Source organism: Lepus europaeus, chromosome 15, assembly GCF_033115175.1.
Source record: "Lepus europaeus isolate LE1 chromosome 15, mLepTim1.pri, whole genome shotgun sequence".
Taxonomy (NCBI): Eukaryota; Metazoa; Chordata; class Mammalia; order Lagomorpha; family Leporidae; genus Lepus; species Lepus europaeus.
In genome coordinates this window covers 57,404,265-57,427,668 of record NC_084841.1, presented here as the reverse complement: position 1 = coordinate 57,427,668, position 23,404 = coordinate 57,404,265, and the positions used below count along the sequence as shown (strand labels likewise).

The window sequence follows — 23,404 nt, the reverse complement described above, 5'->3', positions numbered from 1 at the left end:
AAAAGTAATTCAAATTCTGTAAGTCTTTATTTTAAAAAGGCAGAGTGACAGAGAGAGAAAGAGACAAAGAGAAAGAAATTTTCCTTCCACTGATCCACCCCTCAAATGGCCAGAAGAACTAGTGCTGGGCCAGGAAAATTGGGAACCAGGAACCCTTAGTTCTAAATTCCTGCTTAAATAAAAGAGAAAAAATAAATGCAAAGAGAAGTGGCTCAATGAAATAGTCACTGGGTTACAAGTTTTAGAAAACAAAAATAAAATCGCAAAAAGAAGACAATCAGAGGACTTTTAGTCATTTTGGATTTTTTATCATAGGCAGGTTTTGCTTATTCAAAAAAACTGTACACTTTTCATTTCAAAAAGACTTTATGCTAAAGCACCTCAAGCTTTGAGTTCCACAGAAGACAGACCCCCCCCCCGGCTTTGTTTACCAGCACAGGGCTGGCTCCCAGTAGATCCTCCATGAACAATGGTGGGATAATGATGCTTTAGCCTCCACGGAAGCTACATGAACAACATGACACACAGCAAATTATACACATGCAAGACGACAGAGGTCTACAGTGGGTTGAACGACAGCCCCAAAAGATGGGCCGATCCCCAGGACCTGTGGATGTGACCTCACTTGGGAAAAGGGTCTGAGTGTGTGTGATTATGTTAAGGATAATAATGGGCCTTAAATCCAATAACAAGCATCCTTGTAAGAAAGAACAGTCACCCATCCAAAGAGGAAAAGGCCATGGGAAGAGAGAGGTAGAGATTGGCACCCACATTTCAAACTTCTGCCCTCCAGAACTTGAGGGAATGAATTTTGGTTAAGCCCTTGATTCATGGTTAAGTTCATGGTCATTTGTTTCAGCAGCTCTAGAGACCTAACACAAAGCAAGACAGATACGCTGTAATACCAGATTAAAAGTGCTGATTTCCCCTATGATACGCAAGATGGTAATAACAACTGCATTCAGGACAATGAGAGGGAGAGAGGTGCAGCGTCAACAAAGCTCAAGTGTCTTATTTAGATAAACAAAGCATAGAGGTGAGCAAGGTCACTGCCAGCACCACAATTTGCAATAAATACAATTTCCTCCCCTGATAAATGTCAAAAGATTTAACTAGAACATCAATAAAATTATGGACTTAAGAAATCCAACAAGGAAATGGAAACAAAGGGAAAGCATCAGTATTACAAAGTATTTCAACCATGGAAAAAGATAGGAGGATAAAAAAATAAATATCCATTCACTTAATCCCCAGTCTTCATAAATAAATAAATTTGGCCAAATTTATCTCAGATCTTTTTTCTTAAAGGAATACAATATTTCAAATATAACTGGGGCCAGCATTGTGGCACAGAAGGTTAAGCTGCTGCCTGCAGCTCCAGCATCCTATAAGGGGACCGGTTCAAGTCCTAGCTGCTCCACTTCCAATCCAGCTCCTCCACTTCTGATCCAGCTCCCTACTAATGGCCTGGGAAAGCAGAGAAGATGGCCCAAGTGCTTGGGCCCCTGCACCCACATGGGAGACCTGGAAGAAGCTCCTGGCTCCTGGCTTCAGATTGGCAAAGCTCCAGCCGTTGAGGCCATCTGGGGAGTGAACCAGCAGATGGAAGATCTCTCTCTCTCTCTCTCCCTCTCTATCTCTCTGTCTCTCTCTCTCTCTCTGTGACTCTACCTTTCAAATAAATAAATCATATATATATATATATATATATATATATATATATATATATATATATATATAAATTGAAGCCCTACAAACCTCCAAACCTCCTACCTGACTACCTGATCCCTTTCTCCTTGATCCTACCTCACAGGCAGCCATTGTTTACAGTTGAACGGATTATTCTCATGTGCCTGTTTACACATATATAGTATACAGTATAATATGATGTAATTGACCTTTACAGACATGGCAACTGTGCTTCTAGTCAACATATTTTCACACTTACTTATGTTGATAGATGCTGCAATCTGTGTACATTCAACAACTAAAACTTATTAATCTCACATTAATCAATATTTAGGTTACCCTTTAACTTTCTTTTTTTTTAAGATTTTATTTATTTACTTGAGAAGCAGAGTTAGAGAAAGAGGGAGAGACGGACAGAGAGACAGAGAAGAGAGAGGAGAGAGGGAGAGGGAGAGAGAGAGAGAGAATGAGAGAGAGAGAGAGAGATCTTCTATCCAATGGTTCACTCTCCAAATGGCCTCAACGGCCAGAGCTGGGCTGATCTGAAGCCAAGAGTCAGGAGCTTCTTTCAGGTCTCCCACAAGGGTACAGGGTCCCAAATGCTTGGGCCATCTTCTACTGCTTTCCCAGACCATAGCAGAGAGCTGAATCAGAAGAAGAGCAGCTGGGACTTGAACCAGTGCCCATATGGAATGCTGGCACTGTGAACAGAAGACAGAGCAACACAGAAAGAGAGAGGAAGAGAGAGAGGGAAAATTGACCTTCCATCTGCTAGTTCACTTTCCAAATGGCTGCAATAGTCCAGGTTGGGCTAGGCCAAAATCAGGAGTTCCATCCTGGTCTCCTACGTGGCTGACACGGGCCCAAATACTTGGGCCATCTTCTACTGCCTTCCCAGGCACATTATCAAGGAGCTGGCCTGGAAGCAGAGTAGCTGGGACTCAAACCAGCACTCTGATATGGGACACTGGTGTCATAAGCAGTGGCTTAACCTGCTGCACCACGACACCAGCCCCCAGTGACCTTTTATTGTCTAGATTTTTTTCATGTAGCCACTAGAACTTCCCCACAGAACAGACCTAGAAAAGGAACTACGAAGCGCCCTTTCTTTTCAAAACCTGTTTTCTTAGGTAAATAACCTTTACTACAGTGTAGGGGCAGATCTACTGACCAACAGAAGGTTCTAACTGGAGACCATCTTAAGATACTTTCTGTGGGAAAAGCCTAAATTCTAGTTTATCTTTAAATCATCCATGAGCATCTGATTGGCAGAGACATTTGGAGTAAAAAAGCATTACAGATCACCAGGGAGAAATTACCTGTGTAATATTTTTAGAGGACATAATTGCCTGATTATAGAATATGCGGCCGAAGTGATCTCGATCTGGAAACGCATCTGCTTGTCGAGGTAAGTTTGCCCCTCCTGAATCGACTGAAGGAAAATGGGAGAAGTCAGTACATCTCTGTGAACAAAACACGCTGCCCCAGGGGACCTGCCTCAAGGACAGTGGCAGCTCCTGATCACAGCCACGTTCTAGACACATTCTGGAGTCTCTTTCTCCAAACCCCTGCACAGCCCGAAGGACTCACTGTTGGTCCCAAACCCACCTGGCTTCCCTACATCTGTGCGAAACGCTAGCTGAGATGTCTGGGACATTCTCTCATTTGAAGACCAGCTAAGGTCCTCAGATAATCCAGGAATATAAATTCTTAACCAACTGAACTGAAAATTTTCTTCCCCTCTTCCACGCCAATACAAAAGCCATCCACGGAATGCATGGGGATGATTCACCACTTAAGGCCTTCTGATACTGTGCTGATCACAGACCTGAAACAGAGGTTTAGGGTGCTGTGTTCAAACACAGCTTGTTACTGCACAGCTGTGTGGTTACAGGTGTCTCCCTGCCATGCTTTGCCTCAGTCTCTCCCCTGTGAAATGAAGATACCAATAGGAGCTACCCCACAGAGCTGTTAGGAGGAGTGAAATACCATATGTAAAGCACTTCATTCAGAGGCACACACTCTGAGTGCACAAAGGAGATGTTAAAATTTGGATAGTCCTACACTTACTACTACTGCCTATGACCACTGCGTCTTCTATAGTTATTTAACCCCTGTCTCCTGTCTCGAAGTCATCACAAGCTTGCTGAAGGCAGAGACAACATCATGCCTTTCACTGCATCCCCTCCAGCATCTGGCCCAGGACCACAAGCAGCTGGGCTTCATTTGCTATTTTCTGTACATGCAAAAAATAGTTCACATTGTGAGTAAACCAGGTACTCACTTTCCAGAAAAAAAAAAAATCTCTACATCAGTATCTGTATTCGAGTACCAGCATAAATGAACAATGTATGTTGGAGTCTTATCAAACTAAGTCAATATCTAGGAGGTGCCAATTTTTCTAAACTGCTTTGCTTTTAGGTTCTTTCTGGAATATCCCCTGATTTTAAAGTATTTGAATTCCAAATGTAAATTTACTTTCACTAGAAATTAAATTTACTTGAAATAACATTTGCTCAAATTATATAATATAGCATTTAACACAGTGCCAGGCACTCAAAGAGAGCCATAAACATTAGCTATTTTTTTCATAGTTTGGACCCTTTATGGGTAACAGAACAACAAAATATATAAAAGAAAAAATCCACAGTGTGGAGAGAAAAAAAAAAAAAAAAACCGCACACACCAAGATATTCCTAGGGGATATTCCTGGAAGTTCACTCCTCCTGGAGTTTTCAGGAAAGAACATGTGTTTCCTTTATAATTGTGGGAAAACTCAATAGCTTTTTTTTAAACAACTGACAGCATCAGGGTCCAGCCTTCTAAACAGGCTTGCACTTTCCCAGCGGCCACAGCTTACTGTACGGTGCTTGTCACTTGCCCAGGTAGATGCAGGGGAGCCTGTTCTGCAGTGCAATCTCCTGGGCCCGCAGGTGTTTCTTCACGGTCACTGGGTAGTAGGTGCCTCCTTTAACAGTGGCGTCATTGGCAACGATCATGCACTCTACTCTGAAAGGCAGAAATTTCAGCGGAAAGAGAACATGAGCGATTTCTTCAAAATTAAAGGCCCATGGTAGCGAATCACAAGACGCTCAGTGTAAGCCTCAACACCTCACGCATTTCACCAGTGACACCCATTAGCTGCTGGTCTGAGGATACAAAACAAGCCTTGGTCGTCGTTGACACATTCATTCATATAAAACCGAATGATTACTTTAACAAGTGTACAAACTCACACTCGAAAAACTACAAGTGTAAGCTCATTTCATGATGGTTCCTTGAAAGAAAGGATCCTAACAATGTTAAAACCTTAAAAAACTCAAGTCTTGGAGGTGAGGAATTCCTTTACAATAACCTTCAGAGTTCCCTTTAAGCAAGGAAGTTTGGGGGGAAAAAAAAAAAAAAAAAAAACAACACTGACTCATCAGGAGTTCCAGCATTTATTCATTATATTTTTCAGAAGTTCTTCAGTACTGTGGGCCTATGCCCTTCCATAAAACTAAAATTAGTCTAAAATACAACATTAATTAAGCTTCAAGTCACAGCAGATGCAAACAGTAAAACGGCACATTGAAGACATATCACAGATACAATGAGCCCTCAACAGTGCTCCTTCTTCTACCAGTGTGCTGGGTATGAGGACCCACAGGTAACACAGAGCACAGCAGGGGACAAAGACAGCCAGGGAGGGAAATGGTGCAGCCTCACCAGGAAGCCCTAAAACCAGCAGCAGCTCACCGGAAATCTGGGACACATCTGAGTTCTTCACAAAATTCAATTTTCTTTACACGGACGATGCTTTCATTATCTCATTTTATAACCTCCAGAACTCTGAAGGGTAACACCCTGAATCCTTGTTGAAAATAAAGTGGATAAAAGCAGCTGGGCTCCCAGGCAAGGGCAATGTGCTTCTCTTATTTATGCGTCATAATCCTTATGGCAAATGTCCACTCCGAAATTTTGTCCTTCTTATTCACCATTGTGCCCCTAAACTAGAACCAGGAACGTGGAAAGCAACAAAAAATGTTTGCTGAGGAGCAGGCCTTTGGCCTCGCTAGTAAAACCTGCTTGGGACGTCCACATCACCTTACTGCAGAGCTGGAGTTCAAGTCCCAGCTCTGCTCCAGATCCCAGCTTACTGATGCTATGCACCCTGGGAGGCAGCGGGATCTGACACCCATGTGGGAGACCTGGATTGAGTTCCCAGCTCCTGGCTTCAGCCTGACCCAGCCCTAGCTGTTGCAGGCATTTGGATATGAACCAGCATATGGGAAACCTCTGTCTGTGTTTCTTCCTCTGTCTCTCTGCCTTTAAAATAAATAAGTGAATAATCTTACAAATAAAAAGGATTTGGGGCTGTTGCCTGTGACACTGGCATCCCATATGAGCACTGGTTCATGTCCTGGATTCTCTGCTCCCAACCTAGCTCCCTGCTAATGCACCTGGGAAAGGAGCAGAAAATGGCCTAAGTGCTTGGGCCCTGCACTCACGTGGGAGACCCAGAAGAGACTCCCGGCTCCTGACTTCAGGCTGGCCCAGCCCCAGTCATTACAGCCATTTGGAGAGTGAACCAGCAAATGGAAGACCTCTCTCTCTGTCTCTCCCTCTCTCTCTCTGTAACTCTGCCATTCAAAACAAATAAATAAACAAAAAGTATTTATCATGGAGCCTGTTTCATGGTAAAAAAAAAAAAAAATACATATTCTATCGTCTACCCCTCTCAATTCCAGGCACAGAGATCCTAAACCTTTGTCATTTCTGAGTGATGGGATGACAGGAGTATCTTTTGTTATTCATAATAAGCCCCTTCCAACCACTTCAAAATTTATAATATTTTTAATACACTTATACTTTGACTGCTATCCCTCACATAGGGTCAGGCGTGGAAAATACTGTATGAAATAACATTCAAGTTATGTATGTAAGGTGCATATGAAACATTTTAAGTTCAGACTTGGGTCATCTCCAAAATAGCTTTTTTAAAATGTTTTCAGATAATAGTTCCTTTTTTTAAGATTTATTTATTTATTTGAAAGGCAGAGTTATAGAGAGGCAGAGGCAGAGGGAGAGGTCTTCCATCTGCTGGTTCATCCCCAAATGGCCACAATGGCTGGAGCTGGGCCAATCTGAAGCTAGGGGCTAGGAGCTTCTTCCAGGTCTCCCACAAGGGTGCAGCGGCCCAAGCACTTGAGACATCTTCCACTGCTTTCCCAGGCCATGGCAGAAAACTGGATCAGAAGTAAAGGAAGCAGCTGGGTCTCAAACCAGCGCCCATATGGGATACTGGCACTGCAATGGCCTCAATAGCTCTTTTTTTTAAAAAAAAAAAAAAAAAAAAAGATTTATTTTATTTAGTTGAAAGGCAAAGTTACAGAGAGACAGAGGGAGGAAGGTAGAGAGATATCGATCTTCTATCTACTGGCTTACTCCCAAATGGCACAGTGGCAAGGCTGGGCCACAGGGAAGCCAGGAGCCCAGAATGCCATCCAGGTCTCGTAGGTGGGTAGCAGGGGCCCAATCACTCAGGCCATCTTCTGTTGCTTTCCCAGGCACATTAACAGGGAGCTGAATCAGAATTGGAGCAGCCAGGGCTTGAACCAGTGCTTTATAAGGGATTGCAGACCAGCATTGCAGACGGTGGCTTAAGATGCTTTGCCATAATGCTGGTCCCCTAAATTTCTTAATATGTAGGAGAAAATATTCCAAAATTTGAGCTCTGAAGCATTTCTATTCTCAAGAATTTTGGATAAGCAGTAACCAACCTGGAATAAAGTATTAGTAACAGGCCCTGCACAATGGTGTTTCAGTCACACCACATTTCCAACAGTGGTCTCCAGAAGATCGCATCGCTTCATTGACATCGTAGCCATCTTAGTCCGTGCAGTGTACTCTAAGATGTCTACACCATGATACAATCACCTACTGATACATTTCTCAGAGTACGCCCCTGGCATAAGTGACATGTGACGACTGTATACACACGGTGGGAAGAGGAAGATCGTGCTCCGACCTGCTGACCGCCATTATCAGTGGATGGATAACACGGAGAAATTATCCCACTTGATCACGCATTTCCTTGACAAGTGATTCAGATTCACTCTGAATTAAGTTCACCATGTTCCGAACAGTGTACTCGTCCCCTAAGACTCCGAGAAAAAAAAAACTTTCCACCCTGAAGGAAAGAGCCAAGGAAGGAGCTAAATGAAAAAGAAGCAATGGTGGCACCAGGTCATGGGGAGAAGGGGGAAGAACACACAGCACAAGCCAACACCTGAGTCCATGGCAGGTGGGCCAGGCTCTGTCAGGCTGAGACAAATCCGAGCTTCACCATCTCGACCTCGGGCCAGCTATGTACCTCCAAGCCTCTGCCCCTCCTGCATAGCAGCGACAACTACAACAGTGCTCCCTCTCACGCGGCTCTGGCAAGAACTCACACAGGCTGTCAGTGGTAGGTGCTCACTGCAGTGCCTGGCACAGTACCCATGGGCTGAGTGTGAGACCACACATAAACACAAACAAACAAATTGTACATCGAGCAATCTGTTTGCCAAGTCTATACTGGTTCTCCAACTTCTGCATTCGAGAAGCCAGAGGGCTAGTTAAAACAGATTGCAGAGCTCCACCCTGGCGTTTCCCACTTAGTACTTCTGGGGAAGAGCTGTCAAAGCCACCTGACCACACTTGGAAAGAGTGGCTTTCACCCTAGATGTGCAGGAGGTCCCCGTGGGGTCTTTGGAGACCACAAGCCAAGCCCACACTGAAGATTCTGATTAAGCAGGGAGGTCTGAACTGGATCCCAGGGCCTTCGCTGGGGTCTCTTCCCCTTTGATTTTTGTCTCCAACACTCCACGGAAGATTTTAACGCAGGTCTGGATAGGATGCCTCAGTCCTAAATAATATAAAGAGCATAAAACTTGCATGCTGATATGTGTGGATTCCTATGCCCCAGCAAAGTCTCCTTCCTGATGCACATTACGGAGCACAGGTGCAATACTCACCCTGATACTCTCCCAATGCCTGTGATGATGCCGCCTGCAGGCACCTCCTCATCACCATACAACTGGTAGCCTGCAAACTGGGACAATTCCAGAAATGGAGACCTAAAGAGAAAAAAGGATGTTGTTTGAATTAAGTCACTTAAGAAACAAAAAAATAAGGCCAGCGCCGTGGCTCAACAGGCTAATCCTCCGCCTGCAGCGCCGGCACACCAGGTTCTAGTCCCGGTCAGGGTGCCGGATTCTGTCCCAGTTGCCCCTCTTCCAGGCCAGCTCTCTGGTGTGGCCAGGGAGTGCAGTGGAGGATGGCCCAAGTGCTTGGGCCCTGCACCCCATGGGAGACCAGGAGAAGCACCTGGTTCCTGCCTTCGGAACAGTGCGGTGCGCCAGCCGCAGCGCACTGGCCGTGGCGGCCATTGGAGGGTGAACCAACAACAAAAGGAAGACCTTTCTCTCTGTCTCTCTCTCTCACTGTCCACTCTGCCTGTCAAAAATTAAAAAAATAAAATAAAATAAAAAATAAAAACATCACTTGAAAAAGGAAAAGATTTTTCTTTAATGGAGCAATGTTTCAAATACATATGTTGCATATAAATCTATAAAAAGAGGCTCAGTATTGTGGGATATCAGGTTAAGCACTGCTTGCAATGCTGGAGGCCCATGTTGGAGTGGTAGTTCAAGTCCCAGCTACTCTGCTTGTGATCCAGCTTCCTGCTAACATGCCTGGGAAGGTAGCAGAAGATGGCCCAAGTACTAGGTCCCCTACCACCCACATGGAAGACCCTGATGGAGTTCCTGACCTCTGGATTTGGCCTGGAGCAGACCCAGCTGTTGCAGTTAATTTGGGAAGTGAATCAGTAGATGGAGGAATCGATCTCCCTGCACCCCTCTCCATCACTCTGCCTTTTAAAGTAAGTATTAAAAAATAAATAAGTAAAAAGAAGAAGAATAGGCCAGAACACAGCAGTCTCTCCAACATTTGTTGTTGCATCTTAAAAGAACCAGAATTCAAAATCATGCATTTACAAAACTGGCTACTGAAGCAGCATGGAACAGAGAGCCCTGTGCATTAGCACTTGGGTGTGCACCAACCCTGGGTCTAGAAGATTGTCGATTCTTTCTCTGGGTAACAGTTTTCCTCTTGCCATATGCCGGGCTCGGGCTTTCTCATTACCTCCTACAATAAAAAAAAGTCACTAGATTAGACTGACAGGCGATAAGGTCTCCACTGGACTTAATGCCAGAAAAACTTACAATGCTTAATTTAAAAGACAGCACTTTTAAGATGCTCCACATATTCCTGGATAAACAGCTAATTTTTCAGATCATTCATTTGACTTACAAGTTGCCAACTGCTGGAATAAAAAACAAAATTTTTTATGGAAGACTGGATGAAGTTCTAGGCTCTAGGCTTCAACCTGACCCAGCCCTGGTCATTGTGGCCATTTGGAAAGTAAACCAGTGGAAGAAAGCTTGTTCTCTCTTTCTAGCTCGCTCGCTCGCGCGCTCTCTCTCTCTCTCCTCTCTTCTCTTTTTCACTCTGCCTTTCAAGTAAATAAATCAATAAATAAATCTCTAAAAACAACTTTTAAAATATTAATAAAATAAAGTAAATAAAACTGGAGTTTGAAAAGCCAATCTCTCCCTGATGCTAGAGTATATCATATGTGTTCTGGAATCACTGGTAATAAAGAAATTATAAGTATTTCTCTGCAATTCATGTGTAGCAATTACTACCTCAATACCACACTTAATAAATACCTATTCTATTAGCATTATACTACACGCTATGAAAAATCTGAAAATTCTATCTTCATTTGTAGTAGATAAAACCACAATTTTAGATGTTTCTTCCATAAGCACAGTGAAACTCTCCTAAAAGTGCCAAAAGTAACTGGTAACTTTAGGCCTGCCATTGGGAGAGCTGAACACTTGCTTATACAGCACTTGAAAAGTGACCCTTTTGGTCACTGCAGTGGTAAAGCAGGCTATACCACCACTTGAGACACCCACAGCCCATATCAGAGGGCCTAGTTTGAGTCCTGGCTGCTCTACTTCCGATCCAGCTTCCTGTTACAGCATCCTGAGAAGCAGTGGATGATGATCAAGTACCTGGGCCCCTGCCACACCTAAGGGAGATCCAGACTGAGTTCTGTGCTCCGGGCTTCAGTGTGGCCCAGCCCTAGCTGTTGCAGGCATCTGGGGAGTGAACCAGTGAGGGGTTCACCCCATCTGTGTGCTGCCTTTCAAGTAGATGAAAAGCACATTAGAAAAAAAGACCCTTTTGTTCATTTTGTTCAATTATGGCTCAGAAATCACCTTCTCAAAGTGTTTCTCAACTTCTGAAGGAACTGAAGAGCCCATTGAGGTACCTGAGGTCAAAAGTTGCAAAACTTACCTAACCTTAAGGCTGGGAGCTGTTTCTCGGGAATTATCTAGAACCCACTCCGAACAAACTAAGGCTACAGAGCAGGAGCAGAAGTATCCACCTGTACCTTGACGTGTTTCTTTTCATTGTCATCCGTAATTTCATCAAGACAGCCTTCGTATAATGAAATGCTCAGCTATTTAACAAAGTCATTTCTTTGTTTATGTAAGTGAGAAAATAAGTTCATATCTTTTCAAATAGGCTTTCAAGTATAACCTCATTTTTAAAACCAGGACCATTTGGTGTATCTAGAGGAGTTCTGGGTTTTTGTTCTTTGTTTTTTGAAAAATTTCTTTATTTGAAAGGCAGAGTTACAAAGAGGGAGAGACAGAGAAATCTTCCATCTGCTGGTTCACTCCCCCAATGGCCACAACGGCCTGGGCTGGGCCAGGCCAAAGCTAGGAGCCAGGAGCTTCTTCCAGGTCTCCCACATCAGTGAAGAGGCCCAAGGACTAGGGCCATCTTCTGCTGCTTTCCCAGGCCTATTAGCAGGGAGCTTGATTGGAAGCAGGGCTCATATGGGATAATGCCAGCCCTCTAAGGGGAGTTTTTTCCAAAAGGTACATGGTAACTCTTATGATTAAATCTGCCTTAAGATTACCAAAAGAATTATATCACACATCTAACATCTCATTTTCTTCAAAATGAAAATAATTCTGGAAGGAAAAGAGTTAGTGACAAGACAATGAGAATTAAGTCAAATGATTCTTCTCATCTCCCAACCACTGGCTGGGTCCCGACTCAGGTGCGCCTAGGGGTAGGGGAGCGAAGGATGCAGGGGTTGCCAGAGACACAGCAAATCTGGGAGAAGAACAGACATGCTCATTATCTTGATTGTGATGATGGCTTCACAGACATATAAATGTGTATCAGAATGGAAACTGACATCATGGTGCAGTGGGTTAAGCTACCACGTGGGACACCCAGATCCCTAATGCAGTGCCAGTTTGAGGCCTGCCTGCTGCCATTCCCACCCAGCTTCCTGCTAATACACACACTGGGAGGGAGCAGGTACTCAAGTACTTGGGTCCCTACTACTCAGATGGGAGATCCAGATGGGAGTTCCTGGTTCCTGGTTTTGGCCAGGTCCGGCCAGGCCCCAGCTGTTGTGGACATTCGGTAAATGAAAGCAGCAGGTAAAAGATCTCTCTCCTTTCTGTCTCTGCCTCTCTCCCTTTCAAATAAATAAGTCCATAAATCTTTTTTAAATGCAAAATTGCATAATTTGAATAATGCAGTTTTTTTCTATGCCAATTATATTTCAACAGAGCTGTTTAAAACAAATATTCAAAGAAAAATGAGCTACGTGACTGGACAGAGGGCCAGACCCTCCATTCTTTGGAGAGTCAGGTGACACAGTGCCCAGTTGGGGCTGGCAGGGCAGGTGGCAGAGGGGGAGAGTGTGTGACAAACAGGTGGTACGCTATACCAAAGAAAGTATTTAAGAGGCCAGTGCCGTGGCTCACTTAGTTAATCCTCCGCCTGCAGTGCCAGCATCCCCAGGTTCTAGTTCTGGTTGCTCCTCTTCCAGTCCAGCTCTCAAGAAAGTATTTAAGAGGACACCATTCTTTCTGAATTTTGCCCTGAGTTTGGCCTTCTAGTCTGGAGCCACTTGTGAGTTTCACTTTTCCAGGAAGAAGCAGAGTGGGTTATCCTGATGCAGACTTGCGGAGCACAGGGTGAAGCGCTGCTGGCATCTGAACAGGAGTAAGATGTGTGGCCCGGCACAACACAGCCTCCCCAGTCTTCCAACACTGCTCTTCCAGTGCTCACAGACTCGGCGCCACAAGGGCCTCACGCTGTCCTTGCACTCCTATTGCCTGCTGCATCAGTTCCAAGACACACACTTTGTTTTCACAGCCCTGAACCCAGGAAGTATTTCACCACTCCAAGCACCTCCCATTCTGTCTGCCAGGGGGCAGTCACGACAGAGCTGACTGCCTCCCGCTCCAGCTGCGCTGCACCCACTGCTGAAACCCCTTGTGTGGAGCCCGACTTCCTGCGAAAATGTCACCAAAAATCCACCCAAGCTTATTCATCAGGTTATTGGAAGCCCCTGGCTTCAGCCACCAGAATCATTTAAGCTTTTTCACATGCTTCAAGTTACTGCCTAGCATGAAGACAAAGCACTTAGGAGTTTACAAACACAGCCCCTCCATTAACTCGTGTGAATCAAACACTTGGTTCTGGGTATTATGAGTAACACCACAGAGAAATCCTGCTTCCACCCACAGGAATGACTAAGTCATCCTCACAGTCCTACACGTTCAGACTGGAACAAAAGGGGAGGCCAGAGGCGGGAGGCTCTGGGAGGAGTGGGGGGCAGCAAGGAGGGGAAGACACAGGGAGGGCGAGGGTCGGCACGGGCCATCATCTCGGTACTTCCCACCAGCTCTCTCCAATGAGAGAGCTGTTTAACAACCTGAAACACCGCCCCCTTCCTCTTGTCTGAAAACTGTTTAGGAAATTGCATGAACTGAGGAGTGTCGGGATAGCTCGGTACAACGGCAAGACAGAAACGAACAGAGAGAAAGTGAATAATATTCCCTAACTCGACCAACACAACCACGGCTAAGCCAGCTGATGAGCATTCACAGAGCAGAACGACAGAAGGAAATAGCCAGAGCAAGGTGCACGAAATCCTCAGCACAGAAGAACACACAGACGCACACACACACACACATTCTGCTATTACAGCTATTTTGAGACTCCCTGAGGTGAATCAAAATTGTACATTTAGAGGGGTTATTAATGGGTAACTTATCTATTTTTCAAAAATTCTGTTAATAATACTTTAAATATATATTAAATATAAGTATATTTCTTTTAAATATATATTTAAGCAAATATACAAGTATATGTTACTTTTAAATATATATGTGTAATATCCATTTTCATGACAAAATACAACTATTTCTGAGCAAAACTGTGGTTTGTCCTTTTCTCCTTCTCCCTACCTCCCCTCTCCAGGGGTCTGCTCAGTCTCCTCCTTCATAAATCAGCCTTTACCTACAGTTCATCAGAACCCACCATCCTCAACAGGTGCACAGAGCTACAGTACTCCACTTTTCCTCTCAAGAGCAACATATACAGACTTTCCTGTCATTATTTCCTACACAGTTCAGTGTAACAACTCCTTACATCGCATTTATATTGATAGGTATTATAAGTCACCAAGAAATGCATTAAAGTATAAGGGAGGGTAGGCATAGGTTCTATGCAAAATGACACCATTTAACATAAGGAACTTGAGCATCCTTGGATTTTAGCATCTTCAGGGGATCCTGGGACCAATGCCTCATGAATATCAAAAGTTGACTGTAATGGGGAAAAAAAAACAGTCTGCACACCAACAAATGCATGAGTAGTCTTGAGTCAAACACTGAATGGTGCTAGCTTTCCCTAAAACCAGCACCTACATGGGAACATGTTCCAAGCATAAATTGAAGAAGTGCTGGGCTCACCTAGTCTTATACGCTGTGCTCGTTCATGGAGTTGGTCCACTAACGCCTTCATCTGTTCATAGTTCTCCTGTAACAGAAGGAGGGGCAGAAATAGGAGAATTATTTTACCAAAATAAGAGGGGAGAAATCATCCATCTGTCCCAGCTCTGCAAGGCCTCCACAGGGGCCACCACCCCCACCGGTGTGGTCTCCATGCCAGGCCACTCCATCCTTAGTTCCAGCTTTGTTCACGCCTTCTTCAACACTATCACCCCTCTCCAGTCCACCTCTCTGAATCTTAGCCCCGCTTAAAAACTAATTCACGTTCATTCCTCACCAACACCATTGCTACTCCTGCAATATCATCTTTCTTCCTTAGGCATCTACTGAACCTAACTGACCTCAACATGCTTTCCTACTTTTGGAAGTAAACGTAACTTGAAAATACTACTGCAGTCATAATAAAATAAAATAAGGGGCTTATAACTGCATCACTTGGACTTTCTCTTCTCATCTCCTCCTCTTCAAAATGCTTGCACCTCTCAGTAGCCAATACTCTTGGATCTGCAGTTGGGCCCCACATACTCAAACCTCAGAAAAACCTTGTTTGCAGTTTTGGCCTCTTTCTGGAAAACTGGCTTAGTCTGCACACTGTGAATTATCACAATGCCACTCTGCACTCTTGTGCTCCTTGTGCTGTCACTTTGCAGGGTCAGGGCTTGCCACACTGCTTACAGAAGGCCCAGGAGGTTTGGCAACAGTCACCGCATTTGCCAGAGTACTGCTATTCCTGAAAGCTGTTTGCCTGATTTAAGGAATCAGAGCTTTGGGGCCAGCATATGGGATGCTGGCATAGCAGGCTGAAGCTTAACCCAGGGCACCACAACACCGACTGCCAGTCTTTGGTTATTTTTATGTGCCAGAAAACTGAACAATTTCCCCATATGTATAGCATTAGGTGAATTTACAGACTTCTACTGTTGCTTATTTTTTACAGCTCCAAGAGCTCCTGAGGCCATGATTTCTGCCTCATTCCCTTGCTGTACAAAATCCAGGAAACAAAAAAGGAAAGCAGCATGGTGTCAGGAAAAGACCCTCCGCCCTGGAGAAGCGAGATCCCAGCCCCTGACCCACCTCTGTCTGGCAGCCCTGTGAGTAATTCCCTTCCAGTCCCACCTGGCCTGCACCCTCTGGAAAAGAAGTGCTGGGAGCAAGCCTCACTCAAGTCCCTGCCTCCTGCAGATCCTGGGAGGTTTTAAATGACAAACAAATGGCAGGGGCTTGGTACAGTACTCGAGACACCACTCGGGACACCCACACCCCATATTACAGGACTTGGGTTCAAGTCACAGCTCCACTTCCTGGTAACGTGCACCCTGGGAGGCAATAAGTAAAGGCTTAAGTGCCTGGATCCCAACCACCTGCAAAGGAGACCCAGATGAGTTCCAGGCTCCTGCCTTCAGCCTGGCCCAGCCTCAGCTACTGTAGGTATTTAAGGAGTAAACAAGCAAATGGAAAAGCTCGCTCTCTCTCTCTCTCTCTCTCTCTCTCTCTCTCTCTCTCTCCCCCTCCCCCTCCCCCTCCCTCTCTCTCCCTCCCCCTCCCCCTCCCCCTCCCTTTCCCTCTCCCTCCCTCCCCCTCCCCCTCTCTCCCTCTCTCCCTCTCCCTCTCTCCCTCCCTCCCCCTCCCCCTCCCTCCCTCTCTCCCTCTCTCCCTCTCTCCCTCTCTCCCTCTCCTTCTCCCCCTCCCTCCCCCCTCTCCCTCTCCCTCTCCCCCTCCCTCCCCCCCTCTCCCTCTCCCTCTCTCCCTCTCCCTCTCTCTCCCTCTCTCCCCCTCTCTCCCCCTCTCTCCCCCTCCCTCCCTCTCCCTCTCCCTCTCCCTCTCCCTCTCTCTCCCTCTCTCCCTCCCTCCCCTCCCTTCCTCCCTCACACACACACACAGCCTTGCAAATAAATAAATAAGTCAAAAAAAAAGGTCAAAACAAATTGAGAACAAACTGAAAGAAGGGGTTCAGTAGGAGGCAAATCCTCTTTCCTGCCACAGGGCTTGTTCAGGTCATCACAGAATTTGTTGGTGTTAACAAGAGGCAGAGGATGCCAAGAACATGGTCCGACTGTTACAATAACCGAGGCACCCAGGCAACAAGACCCCTTGTCCACCTGCACCAACCTCAGAAACCCCCAGGGCTTCTGAAGCGCCTCACACAGAAGCAAAGCTCCAGGTCAGCAGGTGCAAGCTCCACCAGTCACCAACAGGTGGCACTAGAGCAGCTCGTACCATGTCTTGAAATGCGCAGAGGGACTGGGAGCAGCCCTTCAGAACCTCTGGCTGAACCCCTCCTGGGGTGGAAACCACGCGCTGTATTCCAAGGGCTGCCTCCTGCACTTCCTGGTTTCCCAAGAGAGCCAGGGACAGGCTCTGTACGAGAAAGGCCTCCTGTATACAAACCCGAAAGGCAGAGGAGGGCTCTGGGAGATGGTGTTGGAGGATGTCCCCACATCTGTCACCAAAAGGCATCTTCTCCATGGACTCTGTCCCCCTGAGCCGGGGCTGCGGCCACCAAAGGGTCAAGGACAGGTGCACTACACTGGCCTCAAGCCCAGGCTCTCCCTGCCCTGCTCTCATTTATTAGCTTTGAGCACACCGGGGAGAAAATGTGCCAATTAAGATAACCCTGCTACGTGAAAAGAAAGCTGGTTTACCTTTTGTTTTTCCCTTTGTTTTTGTTTCGTGCTTAAGATCGATTGCCACACTAACTCCAGGGTAAAAACCCACCTACCACAGTGCCCAGTGCTCCAGAAACCCTGACCCTCAGAATCCCCATAGCCCTGATTTGATTACCACATACTGCATGCATGTAATGAAATAAACACCAACAGCTTCTATGTCCATCAAAAACAAATCCCAATGGGCGGTAAAGGCACATCAGCACGGTGGGCACCCAGCTCAAATGCCCTCCTGCTTGGTTTTCCATTCTACCACTTCCCCATATACGATGTGTAATCACAGGCTGACTGCTTTGGGTTTTGGTTTTACCTACTTATTCGTTTATTTTGAGAAGCAGGGAGACAGAGAAAGAGGTCTCCCATGCTGGCAAGTGGCCAGGGCTGGACCAGCCAAAGTCAAAAGCTGGGAACTCAAGCCAGGTCTCACATGGCTGGCAGGTGAGCCATCATCACTTGCTGCTTCTCGGGGCCTGCACAAGCAGGAAGCTGGAGTCAGGAGCCAAAGCTGGGACTCAAAGCCAGCCAATGTGAGACTCAGGCACCTTAGGACTAACTGTCTGCCCCCTGGTTTGGTTTGGTTTAACAAAAGATCTGATCATTTTGAACTGAAAGGATTTCTATAAGGAACCTCATCCAAATCATCAAGCCTTGTGCTTCCGCACTTTCAAGTAGTCAGAATTAAATGATACCCCAAAAAATACACTGTGGGAAAAGATAGGCCAACAGGACTTGCTGTGTTTATTTGCTCAACATGTCTCCCCATGTTTAGTAAAAAAAATTTAATGCTACTGAAAAAATGCCTGAGTACCTGTTATATTGGCAAGGTGTATGAAAGGTTAACTCATTTACTTAGGAACAACTGAATGTTCTCTGTATAAACTGATTAAGAGCAAGGAAGAAAGGGTTTTTTCAGCAACATCATGTAGTGCTACTTCTCCAGCAAGTGCATCCATCATTACCACATACGGCAGTACCCTCAGACCTACAGGGGACAAGTTGTTTTTTTTTTTTTTTTTTTTAAGATTGATTTATTTATTTGAAAGTCAGAGTTACACAGAGAGAGGAGAGGCAGAGGGGAGAGAGGGAGAGAGAGGGAGAGAGAGAGAGAGAGAGAGAGAGAGGTCTTCCATCCGATGGTTCACTCCCCAGATGACTGCAACGGCCGGAGCTGTGCTGATCCGAAGCCAGGAGCCAGGAGCTTCTTCCGGGTCTCCCACGTGGGTGCAGGGGCCCAAGGACTTGGGCCATCTTCCACTGCTTTCCCAGACCATAGCAGAGAGCTGGACAGGAAGTGGAGCAGCCAGGTCTCAAACTGGCGCCCATATGGGATGTGGGCGCTTCAGGCCAGGGCGTTAACCCACTGTGCCACAGCGCCAGCCCCAGGGGACAAGTTTTGATACATTCCACGATGCTCTATAAACCCTGAAACCACAGACAGCACCAAACCTTGTGTGCACTGTTCTCTCCTGTATACATTTTTCATATATGTATACATTCCCACAACAAAACTTAATTTATAAAGTAGGCACAGTAAGATATTATCAAAAAGAACAATTATTACAATGAACTGTAATGAAAGTTATTAAAATGTCACGAATTATTTATTTCTAGAGTTTTCCACATAGCATTTCTGGACCGCGGCTGATGGCGGATAACTAAAACCATGAAAAATGAAACTGAATAATGGGGGACAACTGCACAACACCAGGAAAGGGGCAGAGCCAGGCTGTGCTACAGCAAATTGCACAGGGAAGAGCGCCACTAACATTTTCAACTCCGCTGTGGCTTGCAGTCATCACTGTTAACTTTCATGGAAACATTCAGACATATGCAAAAATAAAAAAGATCAGAACCAGTGTAAAGGACCACACGTACCCAGTGTACTTGAAACAATTATCCGTAATGGCCAACGTTGTTTCTTTCTTGTCCCACACCCTAAATTATTCTGAAAGAAATTCTAGACATAACACTTCATCTGAAAGCATTTCTGATTCTGCACAAGAACCATAATCACATATCACCAAATTGTTAGCATCATCAAATAGGCAATTAGTGAAGACATTGCACCAATGGACAGAAAGATTTGTGTATTTGGTATTTAAAAAGACTTTTATTTATTTATTTTCATTTTAACCGAAAGGTATAGAAAGAGAGATCTTTCATCTGCCAGTGTACTACCCAAATGCTCCCAACAGTCCAAAGCCAGGAGCCCAGAACTTGATCTGGGCCTGCCACAGGAGAGGCACGAACCCAGCTGCTTGAGCACCATCACCTGCTGCCTCCCAGGGAAGAAACAGGGATCAGAACCAGGGGCCAGGACTGGAACCAAGCACTCCGATATGGAACGTGGACATCCCAGCAGGTTTTTTTTTTTTTTTTTTTTTTTTGACAGGCAGAGTGGACAGTGAGAGAGAGAGACAGAGAGAAAGGTCTTCCTTTTGTCATTGGTTCACCCTCCAATGGCGGCCACGGCCGGCGCATCGTGCTGATCCGAAGCCAGGAGCCAGGCGCTTCTCCTGGTCTCCCATAGGGTGCAGGGCCCAAGCACTTGGGCCATCCTCCACTGCCTTCCCGGGCCATAGCAGAGAGCTGGCCTGGAAGAAGGGCAACCGGGATAAAATCCGGCGCCCCAACCGGGACTAGAACCCGGTGTGCCAGCGCTGCAAGGCAGAGGATTAACCTGTTAAGCCACGGCGCCGGCCTCCCAGCAGGTTTCTTAACCACTGTGCCATACACCAGCCCCTACTTATGGTTTATTTAAATAGGACCCTACATAGTAGGCCTATATGGCCACAATTAGGCAATATGTCTAAAATATAAGCTCACCCATTTTTTTTTCTTCCTGACTGTTCTGTTACCCTACAGATGTTTCCCACAGGGGAAAATGTACCCACACAGTATCCTTGTTCATAGAACTAAAGGCTGTCGAGATCCTGGAACACCTCTAACTGTTTAGCCCTGCCTCCCAATCGCAGCAGGATTAAGCTGCTCTCCCACCCACCTGCATTCCACCTCCTGGTCTCCTCCCAACTTAGCAAACCACAGTCACCAAAGTCCAGAGCTGAGAAGAAACAGTTCACCCACGTACAGAGCAAGCACGTCGCACCCTGGCTTAGAGTCTCCGAGCCCCGAGGGGCAACCGCTGCAGCCAATGGCAGCCGGCCAATCAGAAGAGCGTTGGTGAGCGTTAATGCCAGTTCAGCTGGCCTCCCAGTCAGGCAGCTGCTGAAGCACAGGTGGCAAGACACAGGGCAGGCCATGCTGGCGAGCATGCTGATGTGAGGGGCCGGGAGAAACCGCACCGTCGCCAGGGCACCAGCAAACAGAACCTCTGGGTGTCCGCCCTCATCCCCAGCACAGCTTTATTTCTCGTTCCCCTATTATGGGTGTGTGTGAAGCAAGGCTTACTGCTTGCAGCTGAAGGTTCTGGAAGACAAGTGTATGCTAACATGAGATTTTTAAAAAAAGATTCTTTATTTGAAAGGCAGAGTTACAGAGAGAGAGAGAATGAATCTTTCATCCGATGGTTCACTCCCCCAATGGCTGCAATGGGCAGGACTGAACCATGTCAAAGCCAGGAGCCAGGAGTTTCTTCCGGATCTCCCACGTGGGTTCCTTGGCCACAAGCACTCGGCCTACCCTCTGTTCCCTCCCAGGCCAACAGCAAGGAGCTAGATGGGAAGTAGAGCAGCCAGGACATGAACCAGTGCCCATATGGGGTGCTGGCATTGCAGATGGCAGCTTTATCCGCTATACCACAGTACTGGCCCCTAACACGAGATCTTTCAACACCCAAACTAACTTCTCTGTGCCATTCACTGTCTGCACTAGACACCGCCAGACATTTACCCATGTTCATTCTGCCTGTTTTCCTTTAAGACTGAACATCAATAGTATTCAAGGTAGCACCATGCCCAACTGCGATATTACAGACATATCCCAGCCTCCTTTCAAAGACAGGCAGAGCCATATGAGTAAATTCTAACCAACAAACAGATGCATAAGTTGCTGGGCCCGACTTCTAGAAAGGCTCCTTAGGAAGAAGACAAGCACATGAGGTTGCCCCTTTGCCTACTCACCTTGCCTCCTGTTGGAACTCAAACCTAACAGAGTCCAAGCAGTCAGCTTAGAGATGAGGGAGATCGTAGTACTTTTCTTTCCACCCTTGTCAAGGTGCACTGTGAGAAGACAGAGGTCCCCAGCACACAGAATTTGAGTGCACATTCTTGCATTGAGCAGTGGAACGTGAGGGAAAGTTAGAGTGCTGACTCCCAGCAGAGGCTGTAGGAGGGACCAAGTGTTCCCATGCTCTCCTCCTGTGCTTCTGCCCTCCGTATGCCAGGGGCACCCCCCAGGAGCCACTGCTCCCTTCAGCCTGGGCCCCGGAATAAGAAAAAAAGTACAGCAGTCCTGTGAATGCCTGAAGCAAAACTGCCGCAACCCATAGCTCCAGAGCAAAGAATAAATACAAGCATTTGTTCCTTGGTGCCCTGAGACCTTACGAACGTTTGCTACATATTACCGAAGCAAATGCTGGCCAGCACGCATGGTGAGACGATCTAGGGAAGGAGAGGACGAGTGGTGAGAGCTCATGTTTCTTTTTTTAGGGACATAAACTAGTCACCAACAGTCAAGGCCTACGGTCATTTCTTCCTGGCCACAGCACAGGACCGCCACTCAGTCAGTGGTATTGATGTGTTGGCTTGGGATATGAAGGCCCTAAAAGTGGCACTGCCCGCTAGGGGCCCAAATCTTCTTGAATCGCTTCAGGTCTGCATGGAGTTTGCTGTCCACCCTATTAGCCAGGTCCTGGTCATATTTTCATTCTTTCCAACCGACTGTCTGGGATCTTGTGCTCGGTGGAGTGTGGACGCTGGAGCTCACACATTGCACCTCAGCGCCAGTGAGTCCTCCAGCCCCTGCGTGAGGCCAGTGTCTGCTTCCCACGACAGCACATGAGCATAGCATCACCCACACCCTTCACGGCAGCGCAGGCACAGGCTATCTCCCACAACGGCATGCGGGAACTTCTCCGGGATGCTGAGAGACAGGCAGTGGCACCAGCAGTCACGTGCAAGCTTCCCGTGGCAGCCAGGCCAATACTCCTGGAGGGCGTATCACATTCCACGCACTGTTCCAAGCAGTTGTCAACTGTTCTTAAATAATTAGCTGCACTGCCCCTTCTCCCCACTTTCAGGGCCACAGTTAACATTTTAGCATGCATACCCCTTCAGCTCTTTCTCCCTCAGGGAAATATGTTGTTAGAGTATTTTTTTAAGATATATTATTTTATTTATTTGAAAGACAGAGTTACAGAGAGAAGTAGAGCCAGAGAGAGAGGTCTTCCATTCCACTGCTTCACTTCCTATATGACCGCAACGGCCAAATCTGAGCTGATCCAAAGCCAGGAGCCAGGAGCTTCTTCCAGGTCTCTCACGTGGGTGCAGGGGCCCAGGCACTTGGGCCATCTTCTACTGCCTTCCCAGGCCATAGCAGAGAGCTGGATTGGAGGTGGAGCAGCCAGAACTTGAACTGGCTCCCATATGGGATGCTGGTGCTGGGGCTTTAACCTGCTGCACCATAGCACCAGCCCCATGTTGTTAGTTTTTAACATACACTGAACACATGCCTGAGCTACTTCCGTGTTCTGCTTACTGGTACAGCCTGGACCAGAGCTCAATATATCTTATGCGGAGAAAGAAGTTATATCTCAAGCTCACACTCAAAAACATCAGCTGAGCCTGGCCTCTGGCTGCCTGCCTGCCTGCCTGCCTGCCTGCCGTGGCCTCTGGCCCCTCAGCGCCTGCTCTGCCAGGGCTCCTAAAGGCAGCTCTGGGCAGCAATCTGGGGAGGAACCTGCTCCTGTTTCAGCCACGCCCCCACACCCTCCTGTGGGCACGCGCTCATGTGTGCCATCCTCGTGTGGTTACGCCGGCAAACACAGCGTACGGACCTCATTCAGACAGCTGTTCTGCACATTGTGAAGCCCATAGTGGGCACTTATTTGGGAGCCTTTACATACAAAAAAGTAAAATTGGTACTCAAGCACAAGGCAGCACAGAAGACGGAGGATGCTGTTTCCAAAGAACTGACTCAAAAACATGGCAGGCTGGGAGTAGAAAG

General features: G+C 46.5%; 1 protein-coding gene across 1 annotated transcript in view; it reads right to left on the bottom strand.

The window, feature by feature from the left end:
- MCCC2 (methylcrotonyl-CoA carboxylase subunit 2) overlaps positions 1 to 23,404 on the bottom strand; it is a 76,302-nt gene that overhangs the window by 40,379 nt on the left and 12,519 nt on the right. Inside the window, exons 2-6 of the mRNA XM_062212224.1 lie at positions 14,577 to 14,643; positions 9,777 to 9,861; positions 8,688 to 8,789; positions 4,571 to 4,698; positions 3,009 to 3,121 (exon numbers count right to left, since the gene is read on the bottom strand). Coding sequence (XP_062068208.1) covers positions 3,009 to 3,121; positions 4,571 to 4,698; positions 8,688 to 8,789; positions 9,777 to 9,861; positions 14,577 to 14,643 — 495 coding nt within the window. The remainder of the gene's footprint in view (positions 1 to 3,008; positions 3,122 to 4,570; positions 4,699 to 8,687; positions 8,790 to 9,776; positions 9,862 to 14,576; positions 14,644 to 23,404) is intronic.